Source organism: Antedon mediterranea, chromosome 3 (genome assembly GCF_964355755.1).
Source record: "Antedon mediterranea chromosome 3, ecAntMedi1.1, whole genome shotgun sequence".
Taxonomy (NCBI): domain Eukaryota; kingdom Metazoa; phylum Echinodermata; class Crinoidea; order Comatulida; family Antedonidae; genus Antedon; species Antedon mediterranea.
Window position 1 is genome coordinate 24,082,302 of NC_092672.1, and position 26,503 is coordinate 24,108,804.

Sequence of the window (26,503 nt, forward strand, 5' to 3'; positions counted from 1 at the left end):
TGTGATACGAATACTGAGGAGATTGTTTCAAGAGATCTGTGTTTGAAAATGATATATTGATAGATCTATTTATTGAACAAACAGTAGGCCTAGTAAAAAAAAGATGTGTGGGAATTGTATGTAGTTGAAACCGAAACACGACATAAACGCCTTGGTACAATATTGTGTGTATGAATTTGGCGGAGCGTTATTTGAGGGAAAATGCCCCGGGGCATTTATTATTTGAGGAGGTGGAAGGGTGGGCGTTTATTTCAAATGATGTTTCATGAAGGGGACGCGGCGCGTCATTCAAAGCGGGGCGTTTATTCGAATAAATACGGTAGGTTATTAGTTTTAATAAGTTAATCACTTCCGTAAAAAAACGACAAATGACAAAATAAAATGGTTACATTCTCTCAAAAACCCATCTACTTGTAGCAATTTGACTCTTTTTAAAATTACAGTTTTCCAGGTAAATTCAATTTTTGTCAAAGTGGATAACTATTAATGTGACATTAAAATGGCATCTGTAATTAACGTGGCCAAAATTACATTTCGATGATTATGTTGACACCTTAAATAATGAACAAAATATATATTGCGATATTAATTTGATTAAAAAATCAGGATTAAGATATGACATTAAACAAAATTTAAAAAAACGTTATCACCACTTAATACGAAACGATCTGGGAAGACAACTTTAGCTTATGGTTATAAAAGATATCTCTGATTATTTGATGATAAATAGATGATTATTGATGATGTATGAATTATTTGATCACAGTCATTCCAAATTACATCTTTCTTGCGTCTTTTAGTTAATAGATTATAATGATTAAGACATGGTTTGTTCTTCCAGGCCTAAAAGGCTGTCGATTGCTTGATGATCGATTGATGAATAGGGTCACATCCCTACCATAGGCCTAGGTCTGCAATATTTATTACACAATAGTATATCCTGACTTGCAATGATCTCAACCATGATCCTGTTTTAGAATGATTTTTTGTTGTTGAAATTAGATAAATTCGTATTATTAGGCCTACTTTTTAAATTTATTAACATCACGTCATTTCAGTAATTTCCCAGGGACGTCTTCTTAAAAGATTCCAGGTCATCTCTTTAGACTTAGACAAAAGAATATATATCACAAGAATGAGTATTCCGCGATTTTTGCATGAGAAATTTGTAACAGAGAGCTCCAGAGAGAGTGATGCCCGCCCTCATAAGGGCGGATGTATACATACTAAATAAGACTTGATTTAATAGATATTATACATGTCACATTACATAGAATTATGATAATATATTTTGCAATTGTAAACTATTTTATAATACATATTTATTAACAAACTAGTGTACATTCAGTTTTACAGACAATTATTTAGTAACATGCTAAATTGGTTCACAAAAAAGGCAATAGCAATAGGTGATTAGTGAAACCGTCACAAAAAGTTGTATACATCCCAGATACATCCTCACTCATGGCGGCGCCCTACCACATGGACAAGGAAAATCGCGGATTACTCATTCTTGTGAGTCGTCGGCAGAGGTCGCACACGTGTGTGTACTACCATGGAGTAAAGAATAAGGGTACTACATGTGGTGGCACAAAAAAGTTTTCAGGAATCATGACTGTTTGTGTTGACATATTTTGAACTTTAGTTCCCGGTAATATTTTACATATTTTATGGTAAAGTTAAGCTATCAGTGACTTTTGTAAAGGATAACAATAGGCCATTCCAACAATACAGGTGCCTAAGCCTACTAATAATTATTAAAGGGGGATTCTGGGTTTAAAATTGCTTTTAAATATCGTTTATTTATTAAATAAAAAATATTATAACAATATAGACATGTCAGAATGAAGAAGTAATAACGAGAAATTAAAAAAATTAAATTTCATATACATTATAGGGTAAATTCATGGAAAGTCTGTTTTTCAGCAGCTTAGGGAAGCTCATTAATATTCATGAGATATTCACAAAATCACGTCATCAGTGGATTCCAAACTCGCGACGTCAAGCTTGTACGTTGTGTTCTCTCTCCTCTGTCAAACGACGACCACCTGATCTTTGTGAAATACATTTTTTGTAGATTTTCTAAGCTAGGCCTAAAGTGTAATAATAACAGTAGTAGCATATATTTATTTGACATTTAATGAAATACAAAATTTAGTACAGATTACGGAGTCATAAATTATACTATTTTTATACCTCGAATTAATAGTACAGATCGTATATCGGCTTCACGTACTAGGCTAGGCCTAGACTAAATCATTTTATTCATGCCGGGGTGAGAGCCATTTCTGACTAGGGATTCCATGCCACGATGGCCATCATTCATGGGCCTAGCTAGCCTATTACTAAACGATTGGCCTATAAATAACAAAACTCAGTGGATTCCAAACCCATCCTATCAACCAAACTCCTAAACAATCTAAACCTAAAACGTTCTACAAAAATCGGCTGTAAATTTTGAGGCAAAACAAGGTCCGATCGCCGTCCGCACGTATGGTCTAATAAGTAGGCCTAGTTTACTCTCCAAAAAATCGTATACTGCATCAAGCAAGTAGACCGGTAGTAGGAAGGAGACCTAGCCTAGCCTAGCCGATCCGGCCCAGTTAAAAATTGAGCTAGCTAGTGTAGTAGACCCTATGCGAATTGATACTACCAGGCCTTTTACTATAGGCTGCACTTGTTAAAATTAGCAATACTGTACTTATGTTTACAAATATTCCAACTCTCTCATTCGAGCTATATTATCTATACCATTCTGGTAGGTTGAGTCGACCTTCAATCAAATACTGTACATCGTTCATGTTGTGATATAGACGGGGTATACTCGACCCGACCAGTTTGGTATTGTATACTGTATCTGCTTATCACGTGACGATGCCAGGCATGGGCAGAGAGAGCACGTGTATCGTCGTCTCGCTCTCCTCGCTCAGCAGGAATGTATACGTTACGCTTCATTGATTTTGAAGGCTTTCCCTAAGTCAGTGCAAAAATCGGCAAACGTAAAGTGCAAACTTATCTAATTTTTCACTGTTTTGATGGATTTTCATAGAAAATTGATTTTATAAATGGAAAGACCGACTAAAATTACATCAGATAAGTATAATTTTACAAATGTAATTGATATGGTTATTGATAACGAGTCGTCGGAAGATTGACCATTTCACGAATTTCGTATTCTGTAACCACAGTGTGATTTTGCCGTAGCTGCACTTGTAATCTGGCCTCATTTCACAGCCTTCGTTCTGCTTCACTGGGCGCTTATATAAATTGAAACTTTTACCGTTCAAGAGACAAACAGATATATTTTACATTTTTTACTATTCATTTTAAACCCGGAACCCCCCTTTAAGCTAATAAGACAAGAATGATTTTAGCCTTAGGCTACTATATTAAGCTGTGTAGTAAGTACTGTATGTAGGCTAAAGTTAAGCCCCCGATCCGGCCTCACTGTGGCCTAGCTAGCTGAGATTTAGGTACCTGTCTTTCTTACTGTAACAGCAGTCTATCACAGCTTTTCCGACTGGCGAGGTATGCAAGACTTGATAACTTTAAGATTGAATGCCTACAACTTAAGCAATAAATCTGTTTAATAACTTGGTAGCAAAAATGATACATTAGTTACTATACAGTGTGTGCCGCAATTGTTTTGAAGTAATTAACCACTGATGGAAGGTATCTCATCCTAGTCACATTGCCTATGTTTTGAAGTAATTAACCACTGATGGAAGGTATCCCATCCTAGTCCCATTGCCTATGTTTTGAAGTAATTAACCACTGATGGAAGGTATCCCATCCTAGTCACATTGCCTATGTTTTGAAGTAATTAACCACTGATGGAAGGTATCCCATCCTAGTCCCATTGCCTATGTTTTTTTAAGTAATTAACCACTGATGGAAGGTATCCCATCCTTTAAGTCGCCTATGTTTTTTATGTTAAAAGTTTTAAAACATGAAACCAGGTCATTCCGTGTCTTAAATGTACGTTTTATGGTAATATGATAAAAAGAAAAAAAACAATGCACTACTAAATTTATTAGAATCGATTATTTTTCACATTTTTAACCATTTAAAGCCAAAACAAGTTATCGCAATAGGATAAGATGAATGTAATTTGTGACCTTAAATTAAATCTAAAACACGTAGGGAATGGGACTTTAGACAGACTTCCCCCATGATTTTATTGTATACTCCTTGAGTGGTGGTAAATATGCAACAGTATTCATAAAATGGTTTTGCAAAATGAGGACCAGTGAAAATACCACTACACCATGACGTCATTTATATTAACTAAAAAGATTACTAAAAGTATTACAGTTACCTCTGACTTAATTAAAGTCTTCAGTCAATGTTGATCAGATTTTTGTAGATTTTGTATTTTGGTATGACCCACTATACTACAAGATTACATGGTTTTGTAAATATTTTTTTCTCTAATTTTTTTAATTCCACAATTTTTCCAGTCATCATCTTAATTTTGTAAAGCTCGGTTTAATACCTTTAGCAGAGCATCATTCTTTACATTTGTTTCTTGAAGGTATTTGTATCATGAACACATTCTCTACGTTACCAAACTGTTCCAAGCCAAACACACACCATTTAACAAACGACTGACACATAAAATCTATGAGCGTAGTCAGCCTAGACGAGTACTAAGTCTTACCATTTGCCTCTTTTTTTCATTTAAGGTAAAGATTAATAAGATAATAAATTAGTAACTTCTATCATAATTAATTATGGAAAACTACAGGGATATTGTAAATTAGAAATGTAAAAGTTTGAATATATCCACTGTGATGTAACACATACACATCTATCAGGCACACACTGCAGAATAAGTGTAATTTTCAGAATAACCATTAATTATATAGTTCTAGATAGTCTTTCTCCTTTTTTGCTGAAGTAGGGAAGGCCATTGTCCCTGTATCCCCCTCTTTTGATCCTGCATTTGCCCTCATGGTTTTTCAAGATTAAAAAAACATGTTGAAATACTTGCTGTTCTATTTAACTCAGTTCAACCTTCTTTTAACAATAGTCAATCTTTCAATTCATGACATTTTCTCACCACAACTCAATCATTCATTATTTGCATACTAATGCCAAGTGCCAAGCCATAATAACATTAATTTCCATAGACAGCTGCCAATACTGTAAACTATTTTATTTTGCAGGTTCATAACTGGGCAGCAGTGCCTCTTGTGGTTGTTACCTTGCCACAAAGGCAGAAATAGCAAAGCTTTGAAGAAGACTTCTCATAAAATTGCTGCAGCCAGGATATATCAGACAACATAATACGGTATGTTTTTGCTATAGGCCTACAGTATAGCAATGATTTTCTATTGAAACTTGTTTTAATGAGATGTGTATGATTGATATTATGTCTATTAGTATTAAGTTTCCATATACTACACTTAACAACTTCTTGTGTTTTGTAAATCATGTGTAGGAGTTTTGTAAATGGATTGTATAGAATTTTAAAGTGAAATTCAATAGAATACTTGTGTATTGTGCTTCTATATTTAATAAGTGCACAGACCGTGGACACGTTTTTGTGATATCAAAATTAGGTACTATTCATTGTGAATACTATAATAGAAATATACTCTAAAGAGTTAGACAGTTGGTGCTATGAATTGATTGAATTCAGACAACTAGAAAGTCAGTCCAGTTATTATGAATTACCAGATTATTCCAGTTTAGCCAATAATATGTAAGTTTGCAATGTAGACGTTATGTAAGTAAAGTAAGAAATACAGTATATTGCTGGTTTTTTAGATCAATTTTATAAATTTGATAAATATTATCTTATAATTTTGATTATTAAGAGTAAGAGTTTTAAGGAAGAAGGAAGCTGAAATAAGCTGGTTGAGAATTGAAATGTTTGGATAAAAGAGAAGAAAATTAAATGAGTTATTACAACAGGATATGTCATTTTTTTTGTCACCAGTATGTAGATTTAGGAGGACACTTTTATATAGTTTAACTCTATTTTCTTTAACATAACATGTTTGATAGCCTGATAAGTTTAGTAGACTTCTTAGTCAATGTAAAGAGTGGCCTACTGTATCTTTTAAGCTGCTTGGTCAGTTCTGTAGATCTGTCAGTCTTTTAAACATGTAACAGGTTAGATCTGATATACCAATTGATTCCTGTAGGTCTGTCAGTCTTTTAGACATTTAACAGGTTAGATCTGATATACCAATTGGTTTCTGTAGGTCTGTCAGTCTTTTAAACATTTAACAGGTTAGATCTGATATATCAATTGATTCCTGTAGGTCTGTCAGTCTTTTAAACATTTAACAGGTTAGATCTGATATACCAATTGATTCCTGTAGGTCTGTCAGTCTTTTAAACATTTAACAGGTTAGATCTGATATACCAATTGATTTCTGTAGGTCTGTCAATCTTTTAAACATTTAACAGGTTAGATCTGATATACCAATTTATTCCTGTAGGTCTGTCAGTCTTTTAAACATTTAATTTTCATTTATTTTTTATCCATGAATTTAAATTATAAACATTGTAACATACACATAATAATAATTATATCAAGGGAAGGGCTAAAAAATAGTTAAAACTAATCAAGTTCAGACCCTAAACATTGAAATATAAATAGTTATATAAATAATTTAGGGTTAGATCTAGTATACCAATTGATTTCTGTAGGTCTGTCAGTCTTTTAAACAGGTAACAGGTTAGATATAGTATACCAATTGATTTATGTAGGTCTGTCAGTCTTTGTAACAGGTAACAGGTTAGATCTAGTATACCAATTGATTTCTGTAGGTCTGTCAGTCTTTTAAACATGTTACAGGTTAGATCTAGTATACCAATTTATTCCTGTAGGTCTGTCAGTCTGGTAAACATTTATCACATTAGATCTGATATATCAATTGATTTCTATAGGTCTTTCAGTCTTGTAAACATTTATCACATTAGATCTTATATACCAATTTATTCCTGTAGGTCTGTCAGTCTTTTAAACAGGTCACAGGTTAGATCTAGTATACCAACAGCAGTACAACCTACAGGAATCAATTGGTATATCAGATCTAATGTGATAAATGTCTAAAAGACTGACAGACCTACAGAAATAAATTGGTATATCAGATCTAACCTGTTACCTGTTTAAAAGACTGACAGATCTACAGGAATCAATTGGTATATAAGATCTAACCTGTTACATGTTTAAAAGATTGACAGTCCTACAGAAATCAATTGGTATATCAGATCTAACTGTTTAAAAGACTGACAGACCTACAGGAATCAATTATTGGTATATCAAAACTAACATGTTACATGTTTAAAAGACTAACAGACCTACAGGAATCAATTGGTATATCAGATCTAACCTGTTACATATTTAAAAGACTAACAGACCTATAGAAATCAATTGGTATATCAGATCTAACATGTTACATGTTTAAAAGACTAATAGACATACAGAAATCAATTGATATATCAGATCTAATGTGTTAAATGTTTTATTTTTTCTGTCTTAACTTTCAGTCCTGTAGTTATCATACTAAGAATTGTTCTCATATGTGTAGTAATTAAATTAAAATACTATTTAATATTTTTGGCTAAAATAGCAATTATTTGCTAATAAAAACTGAGCTGAGCTTGTTTCCCTCTAGTACTTTTTAGGGGTTCTATAGAAATTTAATAACATAACTCTAAAGGAAATTCCACAGAGTATTGTGAATTGTACATCAACAAAAAGAAGTGCACAGACCGTGCAAAAGTTGTTGTGACATCATAGCTAAATTCAATAAGCATATTATGTGAATGGATGAACACTAAATATGAAAATAGACTGTAAGGAGTGGTAGGCAGTTGGTGCTACAAATTGGTTGAATTTTGAGTTGATTGGTAAAGTCAGTATAGTTATCAAGATTTCAAGTTGAGTCTGTAATTTGTAAGTTTGCATTGTTTGTAGTTCATATTAAAGCAAGAAATACTACCCTAACTATTATCAGATAAATTTATTTACAAATTTGTAATTTACAGTTTAGTATTGAAGGCTACAATAAGCAGGTTTGAAAATAAACCCTGAAATACTGTTTGGATGTGAGTGCAGCAAACAATTTTTGTAAATGTAAAAATGACACAATTGTGGAAAGGGGGTTAAAGGCCCATTTACACAAGGGCAATAACGATTGACAATAAGAAGATAATATGAATTTTTCATTTTCAAAAAGAAAAGAATTTAAAAAGGTTTTCACCCTAGAACTGGATTATCATCTATGCTGCCTCTAATGAAAATAATATTTCCACACTTCCAATCAAATGACGTCATGATTTAATAGTAAGAGCAATAATATCGGGACAATACAATGATTTTATTGTTTTTTTTTATCATGATGTCATTTGATTCGATTTTTAAAAATACTTTTTTTATCAGATACAGCATAAATTATTATCCTATAGTTCTAGAACGAAAACTGTTGTATCTATTTATCGTCGATCGTTATCGCCCTAGTGTAAATGGGCCTTAAGAGTATAGGAGGGGCATGTGCTTTCACCCCTAATTAGGAATGTCAGAGCCTAAAATCTGGGCAATTTCTAGGCTTTCTTGTTTTTTTACCTAGTCACCATGCATACAGATTTACGAAGCCAACTATAATTTGAAAGGAAATTCTAAATAACTGACCAAAAAGTATGAGTCAAATGTAAAATTGTCATATTAAACATTTTTTGAACGGCAACCTGATAAGTTTAGTAGACTTCTTAGTCAGTGTAAAGAGTGCATGGCCTACTGTATCTTTTAAGCTGCTTGGTTGGTTCTATAGGTCTGTCAGTCTCTGAAACATTTAACATTTTAGATTTAATATACCAATTCATTCCTGTAAGTCTGTCAGTCTTTTAAACATTTAACAGGTTAGATATGATATACCAATTGATTTCTGTAGATCTGTTAGTCTTTTTAACATGTAACAGGTTAGATCTAGTATACCAATTTATTCCCTGTAAGTCTGTCAGTCTTTTAAACATGTAACACAATACTGTAGATCTAGTATACTAATTGATTTCTGTAGGTCTGTCAGTCTTTTAAACATGTAACAGGATATAGATCTAGTATACTGTACTAATTGATTCCTATAGGTCTGTCAGTCTTTTAAACATGTAACAGGTTAGATCTAGTATACCAATTTATTCCTGTAGGTCTGTCAGTCTTTTAAACATGTAACAGGTAGATCTTATATACCAATTGATTTCTGTAGGTCTGGCAGTCTTTTAAACATGTAACAGGTTAGATCTATTATACCAATTTATTCCCTGTAAGTCTGTCAGTCTTTTAAACATGTAACAGGATAGATCTAGTATACTAATTGATTCCTATAGGTCTGTCAGTCTTTTAAACATGTAACAGGTTAGATCTAGTATACCAATTTATTACTGTAGGTCTGTCAGTCTTTTAAACATGTAACATGTAGATCTTATATACCAATTGATTCCTGTAGGTCTGTCAGTATTTTAAACATGTAACAGGTTAGATCTAGTATACCAATTTATTCCTGTAAGTCTGTCAGTCTTTTAAACATGTAACATGTAGATCTAGTATACTAATTGATTTCTGTAGGTCTGTCAGTCTTTTAAACATGTAACAGGTTAGATCTAGTATACCAATTTATTACTGTAGGTCTGTCAGTCTTTTAGACATTTAACAGGTAGATCTAGTATACTAATTGATTTCTGTAGGTCTGTCAGTCTTTTAAACATGTAACGAGTTAGATCTTATACACCAATTTATTCCTGTTGGTCTGTCAGTCTTTTAAACATTTGACACATTAGATCTGATATAATAATTGATTTCTGTAGGTCTGTCAGTCTTTTAAACATTTAACAGGTTAGATCTGATATACCAACAGACCAACAGAAATCAATTGGTATACTAGATCTAATGTGTTAAATGTTTTATTATTTTTTCTGTCTAAACTTTTAGTCCTGTAGTTACCATACAGAGAATTTTTCTCAAATGTGTAGTAATTAAATTAAAATACTATTTTTTTTTGTGCCTAAAATAGCAATTATTTGCTAATAAAAACTGAGCTGAGCTTGTTTCCCTCTAGTACTTTTTAGGGGTTTTATAGAAATTTAGTAACAGAATTCAAAAGGAAATTCCACAGAGTATTGTGAATTGTACATCAACAGAAAAAAGCGCATAGACCGTGCAAAAGTTGTTGTGACATCATAGCTAAATTCAATAAGCATATATGTGAATGAACACTAAATATGAAAATAGACTGTAAGGAGTGGTAGGCAGTTGGTGCTACAAATTGGTTGAATTTTGAGTTGATTGGTAAAGTCAGTATAGTTATCAAGATTTCAAGTTGAGTCTGTAATTTGTAAGTTTGCATTGTTTGTAGTTCATATTAAAGCAAGAAATACTACCCTAACTATTATCAGATAAATTTATTTACAAATTTGTAATTTACAGTTTAGTATTGAAGGCTGCAATGAGTAGATTTGAAAATAAACACTGAAATACTGTTTGGATCAGAGTGCAAACAATTTTTGTAAATGTAAGAATTACACAATTGTGGGAAGCGGGTTAAGAGTATGGGAGGGGCATGTTCTTTCACCCCTAATTAGGGATGTCAGAAACTCTAAACTCTGGGCAATCTCTAGGCTTGATTGTTGTTTTACCTAGTCACCATGCATACAGATTATAAGCCAATTATAATCTGAAAAGAAATTCTAAAAATGGACAGAAAAGTATGAGTCATTGTATTGTCATACTGTATTAAACAATTTTTTGCACGGCAACCAATTCTATGTAAAATATACCGAGATTTAATTAATTTTACAATGCTAAAGTAATTTTTTTTTCTCTTTTGTGGGGCAGCCCACTTTTATTGCACATATTATGATAAACAATATGATATTTATATTACACATTCTGAGGTTAAAAGATTATAGAAAATATTGTGATATTGTGTTGAAATCTAAATATGACAAAACAAGTATACAGAGAAAATTTATATTACAGAGCTAAAACGATATAAAGATTAACTCAGTTAATATTCAGTATTAACAAGCACGAATGTGCAATACTCGGGGTACAGCGAAAGAAGCTGTAATGACGTCATAAGACCGGATGTAACGTAACATACACATCAATAACCGCGCTACCAAATACGGCTATACGGTACCATCTTCGAGACGTGATATTGCTGCATCCGGTATGAAATTAAAAAATCCGGCTCTATAGCTTTGAGGACATGTCCCTGTAGTATATTCATGCTAAATCCGAGCTCAATACTACAACGAAAGGGAGGAGTATTTACCGATTACACAAAATAAATATTTAAAAAAATAATAAAAATAAGATATACTGTGTATAATTATCATATTGCGTAAAGGACGCCTTGAAACTTTCATCCGTCGGGCTGGTAAAATGATTGGTCTGGAACTGCCTTCCTTTACCGATGTGCACCTAGAACACCTCCAGAAAGATTTCGAACGCATTGAGTTGGATTTCTCTCATCCTCTCCACAAAGTAATCATAGACCAACTTAATCCAAGTGGTAGATTGAGGCTCCTCAGTGTGAAAACAAATCGATTTGCTAAATCCTTTATTCCCTCCGGTATCATCTAGTACAACAGGAAGTCAAGAAGATAATTTTATCTTGTAATTTTGTAGATGTTTTTATAAGAATGGTTTTATGCTACAGGTATATTTGTTTTTATTGTGTGTTCTTTGTTATTATGATGAGCAATGAATTTCCTTTTTGAGGATCAATAAAAGTTATCTTATCTTATCTTATCTTATCTTATACACTACTTTTCACCATAAAGTTAAATAAAAAAGGTTTCGCCCGGGCTCGAACCAGGTACCTTCTGCGTGTTTTTAAGTAAACGTGATAACCACTACGCCAACAAGCCGCATATAACTACATAGCGCTGTGGTGTGTGTCACACATTGTGGCTTCCTAATTAAAGAAATTAATTTAAAAAAAGCACGAATGTGCAATACTCGGGGTACAGAGAAAGAAGCTGTATACAGACGTATACAGTTAAAGTTAAAGAAAAATAGGTTTCACCAGGGCTCTAACCGGGACCTTCTGCGTGTTAAGCAGACTTGACAATCACTACACTACGAAACCCACTTACACTAAAAATGTGGGTTACAGAAAGTTTTTTAATCCATTTAAATTACAAATAAATATGGTAATAAGCACAAAGAAAAATAAACATGTGTAAAAGTGATAATTACCGATTACACAAAATAAGTATTTTAAAAAATAATAAAAATAAGATATACTGTGTATGATTATCATATTGCGTATACAGTACTTTTCACCATAAAGTTAAAAAAAAAAGGTTTCGTCCGGGCTCGAACCAGGTACCTTCTGCGTGTTAAGCAAACGTGATAACCACTACGCCAAGAAGCCGCATATAACCATATAACTACATAACGCTGTGGTGTGTGTCACACATTTTGGCTTCTTAATTAAACAAATTAATTAACAAAAAATTATATATAGCTTTGAGGACATTTCCCTGTAGTATATTCATGCCAAATCCCAGCTCAATACTACAACTAATAATGGAGGAGTAGTACTTTAAAAATCGCACTTTTTACTCAATAGTGTCCAGATGGAGGAGGAGAAAATGAGTAAGTCCTAGACTCGGGTACCCCGAGTAAAAAATTGAGATTCGGTATAATAATGATAAAATAGTATTTTGCATTATAAGATGGTTTGTTTAATTCTTTGATAAAATTGTATAGTTTTACATTGATAAAGTCATTTTGAACATAATATTGCAAACCTTGTTTGCTTTTTTACCTAAAATGGTAATTCATGTTGGTTTGTTGTTCAACTAAATGATAAAAACAAAGGAAACACTATTGTCATGCTATGTTGTAATTGGTATAGAATCCATTGAATTGTACTTGTTATCACTATATAAATAATGATATAAAAGTGTTTGGTCTTCTGTACAACAACCACTTGCATTCAACTTTTGAAGAGGAAACGTTGCATTAGATTTTTTGGATTTCTTTTATTTTAGCATTACCACTGTAAGTGTACATAGTACTTGTAGGTCTAAATAATGTTATAATTTTATTTGATAGAGGAAGCATTATTTAAAGAAATTGTTGATAGAGTAGAAATTGGATTGTATATGTACTGTATTTCAACATGTTTAGCACTTGTAGTATTTATGTATTTATTAATGCACTATCATGTTTACTCTATAAACTCTACAAACCTTTATTTAAATTGAGAAATTGTCTTTTTTTATGTTATTACATTGTTAACCCTTTTTTGCTTTGTTTTTTGTAAATCAATTGCAGTACAATGGATCAACTGAAAAAAAAACTTGTTGCTATATGCACCTTCAATGGCATTGAGGTAGGTACTGTTACCTTTACACTGTTTTAGGATAATACATAAAGAACTTGTTGCTATATGCACCTTCAATGGCATTGAGGTAGGTACTGTTACCTTTACACTGTTTTGAATAATACATTAAAGAACTTGTTGCTATATGCACCTTCAATGGCATTGAGGTAGGTAGCTTGGCACTGTTTTGAATAATACATTAAAGAACTTGTTGCTATATGCACCTTCAATGGCATTGAGGTAGGTATTGTAGCTTGGCACTGTTTTGAATAATACATTAAAGAACTTGTTGCTATATGCACCTTCAACTGCATTGAGGTAGGTACTGTAGCTTGGCACTGTTTTAGGATAATACATTAAAGAACTTGTTGCTATATGCACCTTCAATTGGCATTGATGTAGGTACTGTAGCTTTACACTGTTTTAGGATAATACATTAAAGAACGTGTTGCTAAATGCACCTTCAATTGGCATTGAGGTAGGTACTGTAGCTTTATTACTGTTTTAGGATAATACATTTTAACTAGCAACAATTAACTTAAAAGTAATTAATGCTTTGGAAACAAAAGAGAAATAAAATAAGTACTAATTAACAAACACAATTGTTGCCCATGACAGTGACTTATTTGTATTAGTAAATAAATTTGTATAAAATATATCATCATATTCTTAATAATATGTATTTGCTCATTTGACTGGCACTTTTTATTATTATGTGGTTGTGAGGTCAAATTTATCTTAATATATTATTTGACTACTATATAATGACTATATTAATACAACATACAAGTGATCACTGTTGTCTATTCTATATTCCTTGTGATAATTCCTTATATGATATTAATGCAATTGAATACTGTATTAATATACTATCTGTTCACATGTTTTTAGATGCCAAATATAGACCAAAGCAATCCTGTTGACATCTGTCAATATTTAATTCAATGTGAAGCACAGGACGTCCAGGATGAGGTAAACATCAGTTATTATTTCTTTCATTGTAATCGTTTTAGGATTACTCATAGTAATTTTCTTAATAAGGATATAAATTTATGTATAAATAATGTATATTTATTATATTTCTAGTTGAAACGTAGATTTGATAAAATTTTTGTCTTTTACAACGACAACATTTAGCGTTTACTATCGAAATTTGTGGAATCACAGGGTATTTTCACACACTCGCGCTGTTCAACTGGATTCCGGGTCCTGTAACTTCCCGCAAAATGGCCGTTGGTGGCGAAATTCAATATTTTTATTCGTCGATAAGTCCAGAAAATGCAAATAAACGGCAAAATGAAAACTCTTGATATAATTTGAATTATGAAATAGGGAGGCTGAAATGACAGGCTTTTACTTTACGTCTAATTCCAATTTGATTTTAGTTAGTAGTACTTAATTAGTTAGTAACTAATATTTATTTATTGTTGAAGGCCTTTACTTTTACGTAAACTAGGCCTACAATGTGATTTTGCGAGCGCAGCGAGCAACTGTAGGCTGGGGACCGGCAAGAAGGCCCCTGGAAGCTTTGGCTCTCGACAGAGCAATTTCGGTTGTTTTAATCAGCTTACACAGACATTTTTACCTACTAAAATCTGAGTTATGCAGAGAAATTATATAGTACACTACAGTATGGAAGTTATTAGTACTGAAATACAGCTTTATTGTTACAACAAAGTACATTATATTAGGCTCTTAAATAATTTCTTGTCCTACTATAAACATTAAAAAACACATATGTAGGAGGCCTACGTACATGTACCAATTTAACTCGGCACCATTTTTATTCAAGTTTACACAATTGAAATTCTTTGGTTTAATCATGGACCTATAGGTCCATGGTTTAATGAAAAATATTTCCAGGAAAAATGTATAAATACATAAATTATGTTGTTACAATGCATGATAAAAGTACAATTGGGCCCAAAAAGATTGAACTGAACTGAATGTGATGTTGTGCGTCCTGAAAAACCCAGCCGAAGCACGCGATTGGTTAGTCAATTTTTCTGTCATAATATAATATTTATAACCATCATCTCTCAACAATCTCTCAATCTCACGCTCAGTAAAATGACCAAAAAATCTGCTATAATTGATAATTAAATGCACAGTTTTGGAAGTGGGGCCTTTGTTTTTCAAGGGGAGGGGAGGGGTGGTTCGCTGGTAAAGGGGGGTTCGCCCCCCCCCCCCAAAAAAAAAAACCTGGTTACGGGCCTGGATATATAAGTAGGCTACGAAAGTTATTTGATCATTTTGTTCCAAAATTAACAAGATGCTCTTGTCATGATTTATTGTGATACAAATGTTAAAGCACTGCTCACCCTGTCACCCACTTGATAAACTATGCTTTTGGTCTCTTGGTACGGTTTCAGTGATTGATGACCCCTATTCGGTTTCCTCCTGTGTGTAACATTTAGATAATAATATAATATATATTTATGTATACTGTTCTTTACTATTATATTAATTGCATCTTACGTTTTTATGATTAGTACCAATTGTTGTAAGTTTTTACATGACTACAGGAGAATTAATGTACATTTCGTTTACAAATAATTAAATATATTGAGGAACTTTTCATTGCCCTGGAAGCGATATTTTTGGCGTACATAATTTACAGACCACCATGAAACATCACAAAATCAACATGCATTACTCATCAGTCATATGCATATGTGTCACCCGGGCCTCTAATTCCAGAGGCGTTGGCCATGTTTTCGAGAACCATTTGGGTACACTCACTGGAGGGTGCGTGAGCGAAGCCTCTAGTTATTATAATTTGTCTCCTATATTCAGAATCATTTCAAAGATATTTAATTGTGTTTATATTATCCTCATCCTGCAGATACTGAAGTTGTTACATATAATCAAAGTACAGTCGTTTCAGTACATATTAGACAATGGTCATGTTCTGAATTATTTTAATCTTCATGTTTCGTGTTTTTGAGGGACAATACATCTTTAAAGTATCTCAATTATAAATACAGAACATAGGATAATTTAACTTTACTTCATTCTAATACTATTAAAAAAAATGAATATTATGGATAATCATTAAACTGGACTGACATTACTGAAAAATATAAATATATTTTTTTAGCACTAATTTCTAAAAAGTTATATTAATCCTCAAAAGACAGTAAAATTGTATTTTCACTTTAAATCAACTTTTAGACAATTACAAAGCTGTATTTTTTATGAGGACACTTAAATGGTAATTTTAATTTTTAACATGTTAGGAATTTACTAAAATGTAGATTGGGCTACCAAATGTTTATTATGTTTTAATGAATTTTCCAGTCATTTTTATTACCCTGTACATAAATTCTATTAATGTTTCCTGTAGGTAGTCTACAAGATGATTATTTTTTAGAGAAGGAAATGTATTTTGACTAATGTGATGTATCTTGAAAAAAAATCATAATTTACTTTTATTTATTTATATCATGCGTCTGTCTTCTTCTGAGTTGTTTGTACACGCCGATTTCTGTATCAAATATGTCTAGGCCTAGGCCTGTATCAATTGCAATATCCTACGCCAGGAATGAACTGTTGCGGCTCAGGCGTCACGATAGCCCGAAACCTGAAGGCTATTGTCAGTTTCTACGGGAAGTCAAGTTAAGGAAAAAGGGTAAAGGTGGAGGTATTCGAAAGCGCCTTAGAAAACGTAAGTCTAAACCTCCACTTCCATCGATGATTTTAGAAAATGTGAGATCTCCGTCAAATAAAATCGATGAACTCCGAGCATGTTCTAAACACATGTTTGAATACAGAGAAGTTTCAGTGATGTGTTTCACAGAGGCATGGCTTAATAATAATATTATTGACAGCGAATTAGTACAAAGTAATTTTGAATTAGCTAGAGTGGATAAAACGATAGAGTCGGAAAAAAAAACGAGGAAGATCAGGAGTATGTTTTTATATAAATAAAGCATGGTGTAGTAACTGGAGGATACGTAAACAACTCTGTACGCCGGATATAGAATTACTGACCATAAGTGCAAGACCCTTCTATCTACCACGAGAATTTTCTCAAATTTCCCTTACAGTGTGCTACATACAGCCAAATGCAAATATTGATAATGCGAGTGAGACTATTTCCAGTACTGTTCACCGGTATGAAACAATGGCACCGGACGCTCCACAAATAATTCTAGGAGACTTCAACAAATGCACTTTGAAGGATGTGCTACCTACTTATGAACAAGCAATCTCTGTAGAAACAAGAGGCAGTGCTACACTGGACTTATGCTACTGCAATGTGAAAAAAGCATACACAAGCAAAATCTGTTCAAAACTTGGAAATTCTGATCATAACAATATACATATTATGCCAAAATACAAGTCAAAAGTAAAACAGTCAAAACCCAGTAGTTATACAACAGCAGTTGTGGAGTACAGAGGTGGTTGAAAAGTTGCGTGGCTGTCTAGCATGTACTGATTGGGATATTATGCTCGATGATGATGATACTCTTGATGTAAGTGTATCTACAATCTCAGCATACATATCCTTTTGTGTTGATATGGTTATACCTAAAGTAACAAAAAAGATGTATGCAAATGAAAAACCATGGAGCTCTAACCAACTAAGGAAACTGTTACAAGATAAGCGTATAGCGCATAGAGGAAAAGATACTCCTAAAGTCAAAGAAATTCAAAAGGAAATAAACAAGTATATAAAAAATAGCAAACTGAAATACAAAAAAACACTAGAAAATAAATTTAAAGACAAAAACCCTAAAGCAGCATGGAAAGCAATTAAAACACTAACTGGCTACAAAGAAACCATATTGCGTGTACATGGAAGTGAGAACTTCGCTAATGACTTAAACAACTTTTTCTGTCGTTTTGAATCCGAGATATTAGTTACCAAAAATAAAAATGAAGTAAACAATGCAGTCATAAATGTAGTTGATGTGGGTAATGTATTCGCCAAAGTAAAGCCTGGTAAAAGTACTGGCCCTGATGGAATTGGAAATCGTGTTATTAAATACTGCAACCAAGGTAGGAGTTGGCACCGATATATGCCAAACTTTTTAATGAGAGTTTAGCAAGTGGTACAGTGCCCAACCAATGGAAAACGGCCTGTATCTTACGAATTCCCAAGGAACTTAATGACTATAGGCCAATAGCTATCACATCCAATGCTGGTAAGTGCCTAGAAAAGATTGTACTCAGGCAGTTGCTTGATGAGACCAATTTCTTTTCTCGATCCTCTCCAATTTGCCAATCAGAGTAATAGAAGTGTTGAAGATGCTGTGCTCTTCCACTTACATAATATTTACCAACATTTAGATGTGCCTAAATCATATGTAAGATGTTTGTATATAGATTTTTCTAGTGCTTTTAATACCGTTGAACCTGGTTCATTAGTAAGCAAACTTAAAGAAATGAACGTAAACGACACATTGACTTCATGGATATATAATTTCTTAACAAAAAGGTTCCAGTATGTTAAACTAAACGGTATTTTATCTGATAAAAGAACTGTTAGCATTGGCACGCCACAAGGGTCTGTTATCTCCCCAATGTTGTTTTCACTGTTCACCAGCAGTTTCAGAGCCAATTCAAATGAATGTTGTATAGTAAAATATGCAGATGACACAGTCATCACTGGATACATTACTGGCAATGATGAAACAAGCTATAGACAACTAGGATGTGATTTTTATCACTGGTGCTGCAATAACAACCTGAAACTAAACATAAAGAAAACAAAAGAAATGCAAATTGATTTTAGGAAAATTAAAGAACCCTTAGAACCTCTGATTATAAATGAAAATGAGATTGAAGTAGTAAATGAGTACAAATATCTGGGTTGTATAATTGACAATAAGCTAAATTGGATAAACAATGTAAATAAAGCCACATGCAAAGCCAACCAAAGGAGGTTTATTTAAAAAAAAATGAAGTACCTACAAATTGACAAAACTATACTTAAATTGTTTTATAACTCTGTAATTCTCAGTGTAATACTTTTTTGTAATGTTTGTTTTTATGGTAATACAATGCAAAAAGATAAAATTTAACGTAATCGAATAGGAAATAGAGCAATTAGACTAGTAGGAGAGCACTTACCTGATGTTGAATCCTTGTATAATGAAAATGTGTTAAAAAAAAGTAAAAAGTATCATTGATGTTGAAACACATCCTTTTTACAAACAATTTGCCCTCATGAATTCTGACATAAGACTACGTGCACTTAATACCAAAACAAAACGGTTTAGGTGCTCTTTTGTACCTAATGCTATACACTTATATAACTCCAGAGTACAAAGATAAAATGTAACCGCTTTTGTTTATTTTTATAGCTCACGCACTCCGTAACTAATAGAATATATAAAAATATTTTGGGTCATTTTCTTGTAAAAGTTCTTATAGGACTGAATAGAAACATATACCTTCAGATTAATTTGAGCCCTATTTAAAGTTTGTCCAACTATTAGTTACGGAGTTATATGATATGTAGGTCAAAGGTCAAATATGCCAAAAATCATACTTCCAGCCATTTTTGGACAAACTTTTCCATTAGAACGAATATTAATATGCATCTCCCAAATAATTTGACACTAAAATTATTTCATTTAATCTAAGCGTTGCAAAGATATGATCATTTTGTTTTCAATGGGTCAAAACATTCAAATTGAGGTCAGAGGTCAAAGATGAATTTTAGAAATTTGACAACATGGGTTTTTATAACCAGCATGATTCAAATATTCATAAAACACAATGTTTACACTTTCCCCATGATCTGCACACGAAAATACATAGGGATCTGGACTAGAATGTAGATTTACAACATTTACACCATAGGCTTTGCACATTTCAATGCTATATTAAAAATAATAATTCAGTTGTTTGATGGAAAATAAGTTTGTTAAGATCAATTGACCAGAACATATGATAGCTTAGTCATTTGGCAGGATTAACACAATTCTAACATTTTAATGTTTTAATATTTCAATAGGATGGTACATCAGCATTGGGGTTGGCTGCATTATTTGGTAATATAAACATATGCAAAATATTGGTGGATGCTGGAGCTAATGTGAACCTTAAAAATAAAGTAAGTCATTTTATATTATTTAACATTTCAAACAAGTAAAAGTTAATGTAATACTAATTCACTGCATATTTTGACAGCTACATTATTGTAAGAATAGGCAGAGTAGTATCAATAGTAACATGTTTATTCCCTGATATGTATAACTACAGATATGAAAATAATTACAAGTATGTACATTAAAACTACAGTTTAAAAAAATTACACTTTTTTTTGTATTTAAACATTTGTTCTACCAAACATAGTGTAGTTGTGCAAGGAATGTTTATAAATAGCAATATATGAATTTAATTATTAAACATTTAAGTGTCTCCAAATAATAAGAGGAAAGATATGATTCAAGGTTTCCGTCTTTATTGGATCATCATCATCATGATCATCAGGAATGACAATAATTTCACAGGGAAACAATAATAATACAATGAAAGTATGCAAATGAGGAAAGATAAACAAAGTAATTACATATATGTAATAGTAATACCTTGATTTTAGTTTTAGATCTCAAATATTTTATTCTTAAAATCTATTTTTTAATTGAGCACTTTATACCTTTAAGCTTAAACTTGGCAAATGTTATAGTTTTTTGTTATAGGGCCTGTTTCTGCTCAGCAGAAATAATCGATTATTAACCGATTATTTTTTTAATCGATTATTTTTGTGCAGCAAAACGGTGCAAAATAAAATAACCGATTAAAAATAACCGATTAAAAACACTCCGGAACAGTTTTGAGCTGCAACACAAATATCGATTATTGACAACACTTTGACCTCTAGAGTATGGTAACCATCACTCACAGAGCATGCTGTTTATTTGGGCGATTGACGATCGACGATCAACAAAACAATGATGTGGACCGAACATTTGATTGTTATTATTTTTGAGGGAGAATTATACCGAGAGGATTCTGCATTACAAGTACACCGTTACATCTCTCCCAGTACAGGCTAACAATGTTTTGCATGTCCTTTTTTAGGCCTGTTGTTTTCGGTAGAAGTTATCCCAGCTACTAGGCTAGGCAGAGTAGAACCAACAACGAAACGAACTTTCTCGCCGACGTGCCTTTATTAATACATCATTATTCTGTTGTATGTAGGTAGTAGGCCTAGATGTTTATATTACAAATAATAAAGCTTTACGTAAGAGTTCAATTTTTTATTTTAAAATTTTAATTAAATTCAGACCTCTCCTGATAATCATGGGAGTTTCTTGATATTTCATTTCATCATCTGCTTTTCCGTAAAAAAAAAAGATTTCTGATTTTTTGGATAATTCAAAAAATGTCCTGACAATGTATATTTCTACTACTAGTATGAGAATAGATATAGATAAAGATAATAAAAAAACAAGAATATTGACTTGTAAGATATTTATAGTAAACTACTCAAGCCCGTAGCCAGGATTTTTAAAGGGGGGTTCTTTTTCAAAAGTATGAGAATAGATATAGATAAGATAATAGAAAACAAGAATATTTATAGTATTGCTTAATAGGGGACAATTCAGTCATTCAGCACTCGGGTAACAAACTCGCATGATGAATATACATGCTATCCTTCCCTATATATCAACTTCTGTAGTTTGGCCATGCTATCCCTCCCTATATATATCAACTTCTGTAGTTTGGCCATGTTATCCCTCCATATATATATATCAACTTCTGTAGTTTGGCCATGTTATCCCTCCCTATATATATCAACTTCTGTAGTTTGGCCATGCTATCCCTCCCTATATATATCAACTTCTGTAGTTTGGCCATGTTATCCCTCCCTATATATATCAACTTATGTAGTTTGGCCATGCTATCCCTCCCTATATATATCAACTTCTGTAGTTTGGCCATGCTATCCCTCCCTATATATATCAACTTCTGTAGTTTGGCCATGTTATCCCTCCCTATATATATCAACTTCTGTAGTTTGGCCATGCTATCCCTCCCTATATATATCAACTTCTGTAGTTTGGCCATGCTATCCCTCCCTATATATATCAACTTCTGTAGTTTGGCCATGCTATCCCTCCCTATATATATATCAACTTCTGTAGTTTGGCCATGCTATTCCTCCCTATATATATCAACTTCTGTAGTTTGGCCATGCTATCCCTCCCTATATATACCAACTTCTGTAGTTGGCCATGCTATCCCTCCCTATATATATATATCAACATCTGTAGTTTGGCCATGCTATCCCTCTCTATATATATATTTCCAAGTTGTGAAGTCTGTACATTTTGCACATTGTACACTGAATCATTAATACATTAAAAAATAATTACCGTATTTATTTGAATAAATCTCCCTCTCCCTCATCCTAAAAATAAAAATAAACATTCCAAATAGAACATTGTTTGAAAACTACCCCCATCCTATGCATACACACAATATTGTATTGTAACTCATTTTTATTTTTAGTAGAATTCATTATCTTCCATGATCTACATAATTACCAAATACTTGATCTATTTTTTAATGTATTTTTTCACTATTTTATATTAATTGTGTTTTTTTTCTTCATATCTAGTGATATTTATTTCATTATACAGGCTACCATAAAAAAAATGAATGCCTCTTTCAAATAAACGCCTCTCTCGCAAACACGCCCTTTTACAAACCATCTAAAACAGTAAATACCCTGGTGCTTTTAACAATTGTTTGATTTGCTAAAGCATTGAATCATCTATTTCTTATGAAACCTGTTGCATGTTCCTTTTTGCCTTTTTAAAACTGTACAATAAAGCTAGGTGCATATTTTATAGGATACCCCATAAATTGAATAGTGAGAAAAAATAAATAAAGACCATTTATTTCTTTTTAGAATAAATCAGCATCCTCAATATTTCTCACATTCAAAATCTAATTTGAATTATTAATTATTTATTATTATTATTATTCCAAATTCTTCAATAGGCCTACTGTTTTGATATTTACAATCTTAAATTGAACGTTGCCAACTCTAAAGTTCTTGCAATTAACAGAACTTTCCAATTTAACTTTTTATTCATAATACTGTACAACATTTTTTAAATCAAATGTTCTACAGTAAATGTGACGAAAAAATAGTCTCTATTTGTTAGCTAAAATTTAAAACCCAATGTGAGTTTGAAAGCAGAGGCTTGTTTTGTGTACTTAATATAAACTAATGTAGAAAAATACATATATTACAGTGGCTCAACTGTGGAGTTAAATTTGTTCTAGAATAGTATTTCTTGAGTTTATTAAATCATCAAGTAATTTGATAAACATTGAACAATAACAATTTATTTAAAAGTTGTTAAAAAATAAATGATATGGTGATAGAGTGGAATAATTCTAGATACTATTAAGCCATTTCCATACAGTAATAGCCTTATTCAGTTTAATTAAAACTGTATATTTTAATTTTAATATGCAGTTTTTTTTAATTGTTTGTGTTCACGTTTATAATTTTTGAACAAATTTGTAGGTTTACAATCTAATTTTGAAGTGTGTATCCATATCTTTTATGTATTTTTGTGTAATATTTTCAAACTTTTAGCTATCCGTCTACTTATGTATTGGTATACCCAAAAATAAGTAGTTTAATCAAGTGTATGATACACTACACGAAACAGTAGCTGTTATATTGGTTCGATGGGGTTTGCTATGTTTTTTGGAAGTTTGTGGGGTTTAGAAATTATTTTAAACCAAAAAATGATTTTTACCCCAAAAGTAAGTAAATTAGCAATGATCATACAGTTATCATTTTCAACTACATTTTGATAAATTTGTCTTTTAATACAGTAACAATACATCTACCTTTGTATAACATCTGTACTTAACATTTTCAGTATGGAATGTCACCTTTGCATATTGCTAGTAGAAAGGGACACAAGGATATCTGCCATTTTCTAATTGAAGCAGGATCCAATATCCATCTTGTTAGTCAAGTAAGTCATACAAACCTATTTATTTAGGTGCATATTGTGATTTTAAAGATATACCACTTTTGTTAAAGATGTTTAATTTTTTTAATAACAAACAATAATATATTTTAATATTATAGTTTCATTGAATTAATGTTTACATTTTTCATAGAATCTACAAACTCAAATTGAAGATCTTTAAAATAAATGATTCTGTCTGATGTCTTATTGTTGTACAGTATTATAGAAAGAATCAGTTCCTCTTAGACCTTATCTTTTTTCATTATACTTATATTTTAACGATTTACATTACTGTATATGTCGCTATTTTTTTATTCTTAGAAATTTTTTTTGGCGCATGATCATAATTGTGGCACTTTTTCTATAAACAATTTCATAGAGTTACGATAAATAATATTAGTAAGGAGATTAATTGAATCAATTTTAAATAAAAACCTGTTTAATTTAAATTGATTCCCCTTTTATTTGTTATAATAATAATGACAAGAACATTTTTCACCAAATGAAAGATGGGTTTGTGTCGATAGAGTTCAGGAATGTTCCCAAGGGTTCTGTAAAAAAAAAAAAAAAAAAAAAAAAAAAGAGAGAGAATAGTCCCACCATGTCAGATTTACATTTTGCTTTCACCAATACCGACGCACTAATGTATTTGTTTGAGCTGTGGCTCGCAAAGCATGTCTTTTCATTACAACATTCGTAGTTCAGGCAGACCTATTGAGCACAGCTCTGGGTCTATTAACTAACAGATACAAACCTATGCATTTATTTCGATATACTTTTCTGGGCGGAACCCTCTCTGCGAGTCGGGTTTTTGGCGTGTGTGCCCATAATAATTATATCTCAATTTGATTATGTATATTAATTCTACGATATGTTAGTTACGATTCTGTATAGACCTATAACTTTTATATTATATTATCGGTTATTTTACAAGTATATTAATGGTGCGTTTATCTATATAACAATGGGGAATGCTAATTGTTAATACTATATATTCAAGAGGGGCAGCCTTCACGTAATGTAAGGTATTAGATGTAATATCAATACCATAATCTACATAATGTAATGGTGGCTGCCCCCTTTGTTATTATTACAGTAGTTTTACATTATATATTTAGTTATTTCTTCATTTAATAATAAATGACATTTTCCATCCATTTCGGTGTTTTGTTTCCTTTGTTTTGTTCTGGACTCTGTTGACACAAAAGAACATTTTTCACCAAATGAAAGATGGGTTTGTGTCGATAGAGTTCAGGAATGTTCCCAAGGGTTCTGTTATTGCTTTTAATTGAGAAGGTCGTGTACTTTTGACCCAAGGGCGTTCAGGGGGAATATTTTGTATAGTGTTTAATGGCTTTTACCTTAGAGAAGGTCATGTCTTTGACCCATTGGTGTTCAGGGGATATTTTGTATAAGTGTTTTAGTAATGTACATTCTTTTCCTTTTGCCTTCCTTCGGACCAACACGTCAATAAATTGTTGTTCCCTCCATCCACCGCTTCTTTCCACCGTTTTATGATAGAATTAATTAGGTGATCATTTAGAATAAAATGATCACCTATTGTTATTGTACAAAATCTTTATTATTATTGTTATTGGTTATCCGCCTCAAGCGGATAACCTTTGTTATTGTAGTGTTACTTTTTTTTTTTTTTTTTTTTTTTATTATTCTTCTTTCTTTCTCGGATTTTGTGCACGCATTTTCTCTTTAACGTGTTAACATAACATGTTGTAACTTCGTCAACATATAGACATTTAACTGAAGATGTACTGCCAAGCTTTTTGACAATGTCAGATCCGCGTAGCGTAAGTTACGCGCGATTTTCTGAAAATCTTAAATCGGTCATAATTTCAAAACCGATAAATATTTTTTAACGAAATTTTCAGCCACGTTTTCTTCACATCAATGGCTAACTTTTGGAATGTTTAACAAATTTTTGGATATTAGAACGTTTTCGCGTAAATTGGGTTTGAAATATTTTACTCTTCTTATTTTGTGCACGCTGTTTCTCTTCAACGTGTAAACATAATATGTTGTAACTTGTTCAGCATTTAGACATTTTACTGAAGTTGTCCAGCCAAGCTTTTTGACGATGTCAGAGCCGCGTAGCGTAAGTTACGCGTGATTTTCTGAAAATCTTAAATTGGTTATAACTTCGAAACAAATGAATATTTTTTAACGTCATTTTCA

The 26,503-nt window shown here is 32.1% G+C and overlaps 1 protein-coding gene across 1 annotated transcript; it reads left to right on the plus strand.

Moving 5' to 3' along the window:
* Window positions 1-5,621: 5,621 nt before the first annotated feature.
* On the plus strand, window positions 5,622-25,323 carry LOC140045064 (uncharacterized). Its single transcript, XM_072089801.1, has 6 exons — window positions 5,622-5,707; window positions 13,304-13,361; window positions 14,244-14,324; window positions 20,320-20,418; window positions 24,218-24,316; window positions 24,465-25,323. The coding sequence occupies exons 2-6, from the start codon at window positions 13,308-13,310 to the stop codon at window positions 24,492-24,494; spliced, it is 363 nt and encodes a 120-aa protein (XP_071945902.1). The 5' UTR covers window positions 5,622-5,707; window positions 13,304-13,307; the 3' UTR covers window positions 24,495-25,323.
* The last annotated feature ends 1,180 nt before the right edge of the window (window positions 25,324-26,503 follow it).

Bases quoted from the DNA above. Each gene is read 5' to 3' on its own strand.
- LOC140045064 (XM_072089801.1), top strand. From the start codon at position 13,308: ATGGATCAACTGAAAAAAAAACTTGTTGCTATATGCACCTTCAATGGC. The intron at 14,325-20,319 runs GTAAACATCAGT...ATATTTCAATAG, and splicing joins CACAGGACGTCCAGGATGAG to GATGGTACATCAGCATTGGG. The intron at 20,419-24,217 runs GTAAGTCATTTT...TAACATTTTCAG, and splicing joins ATGTGAACCTTAAAAATAAA to TATGGAATGTCACCTTTGCA.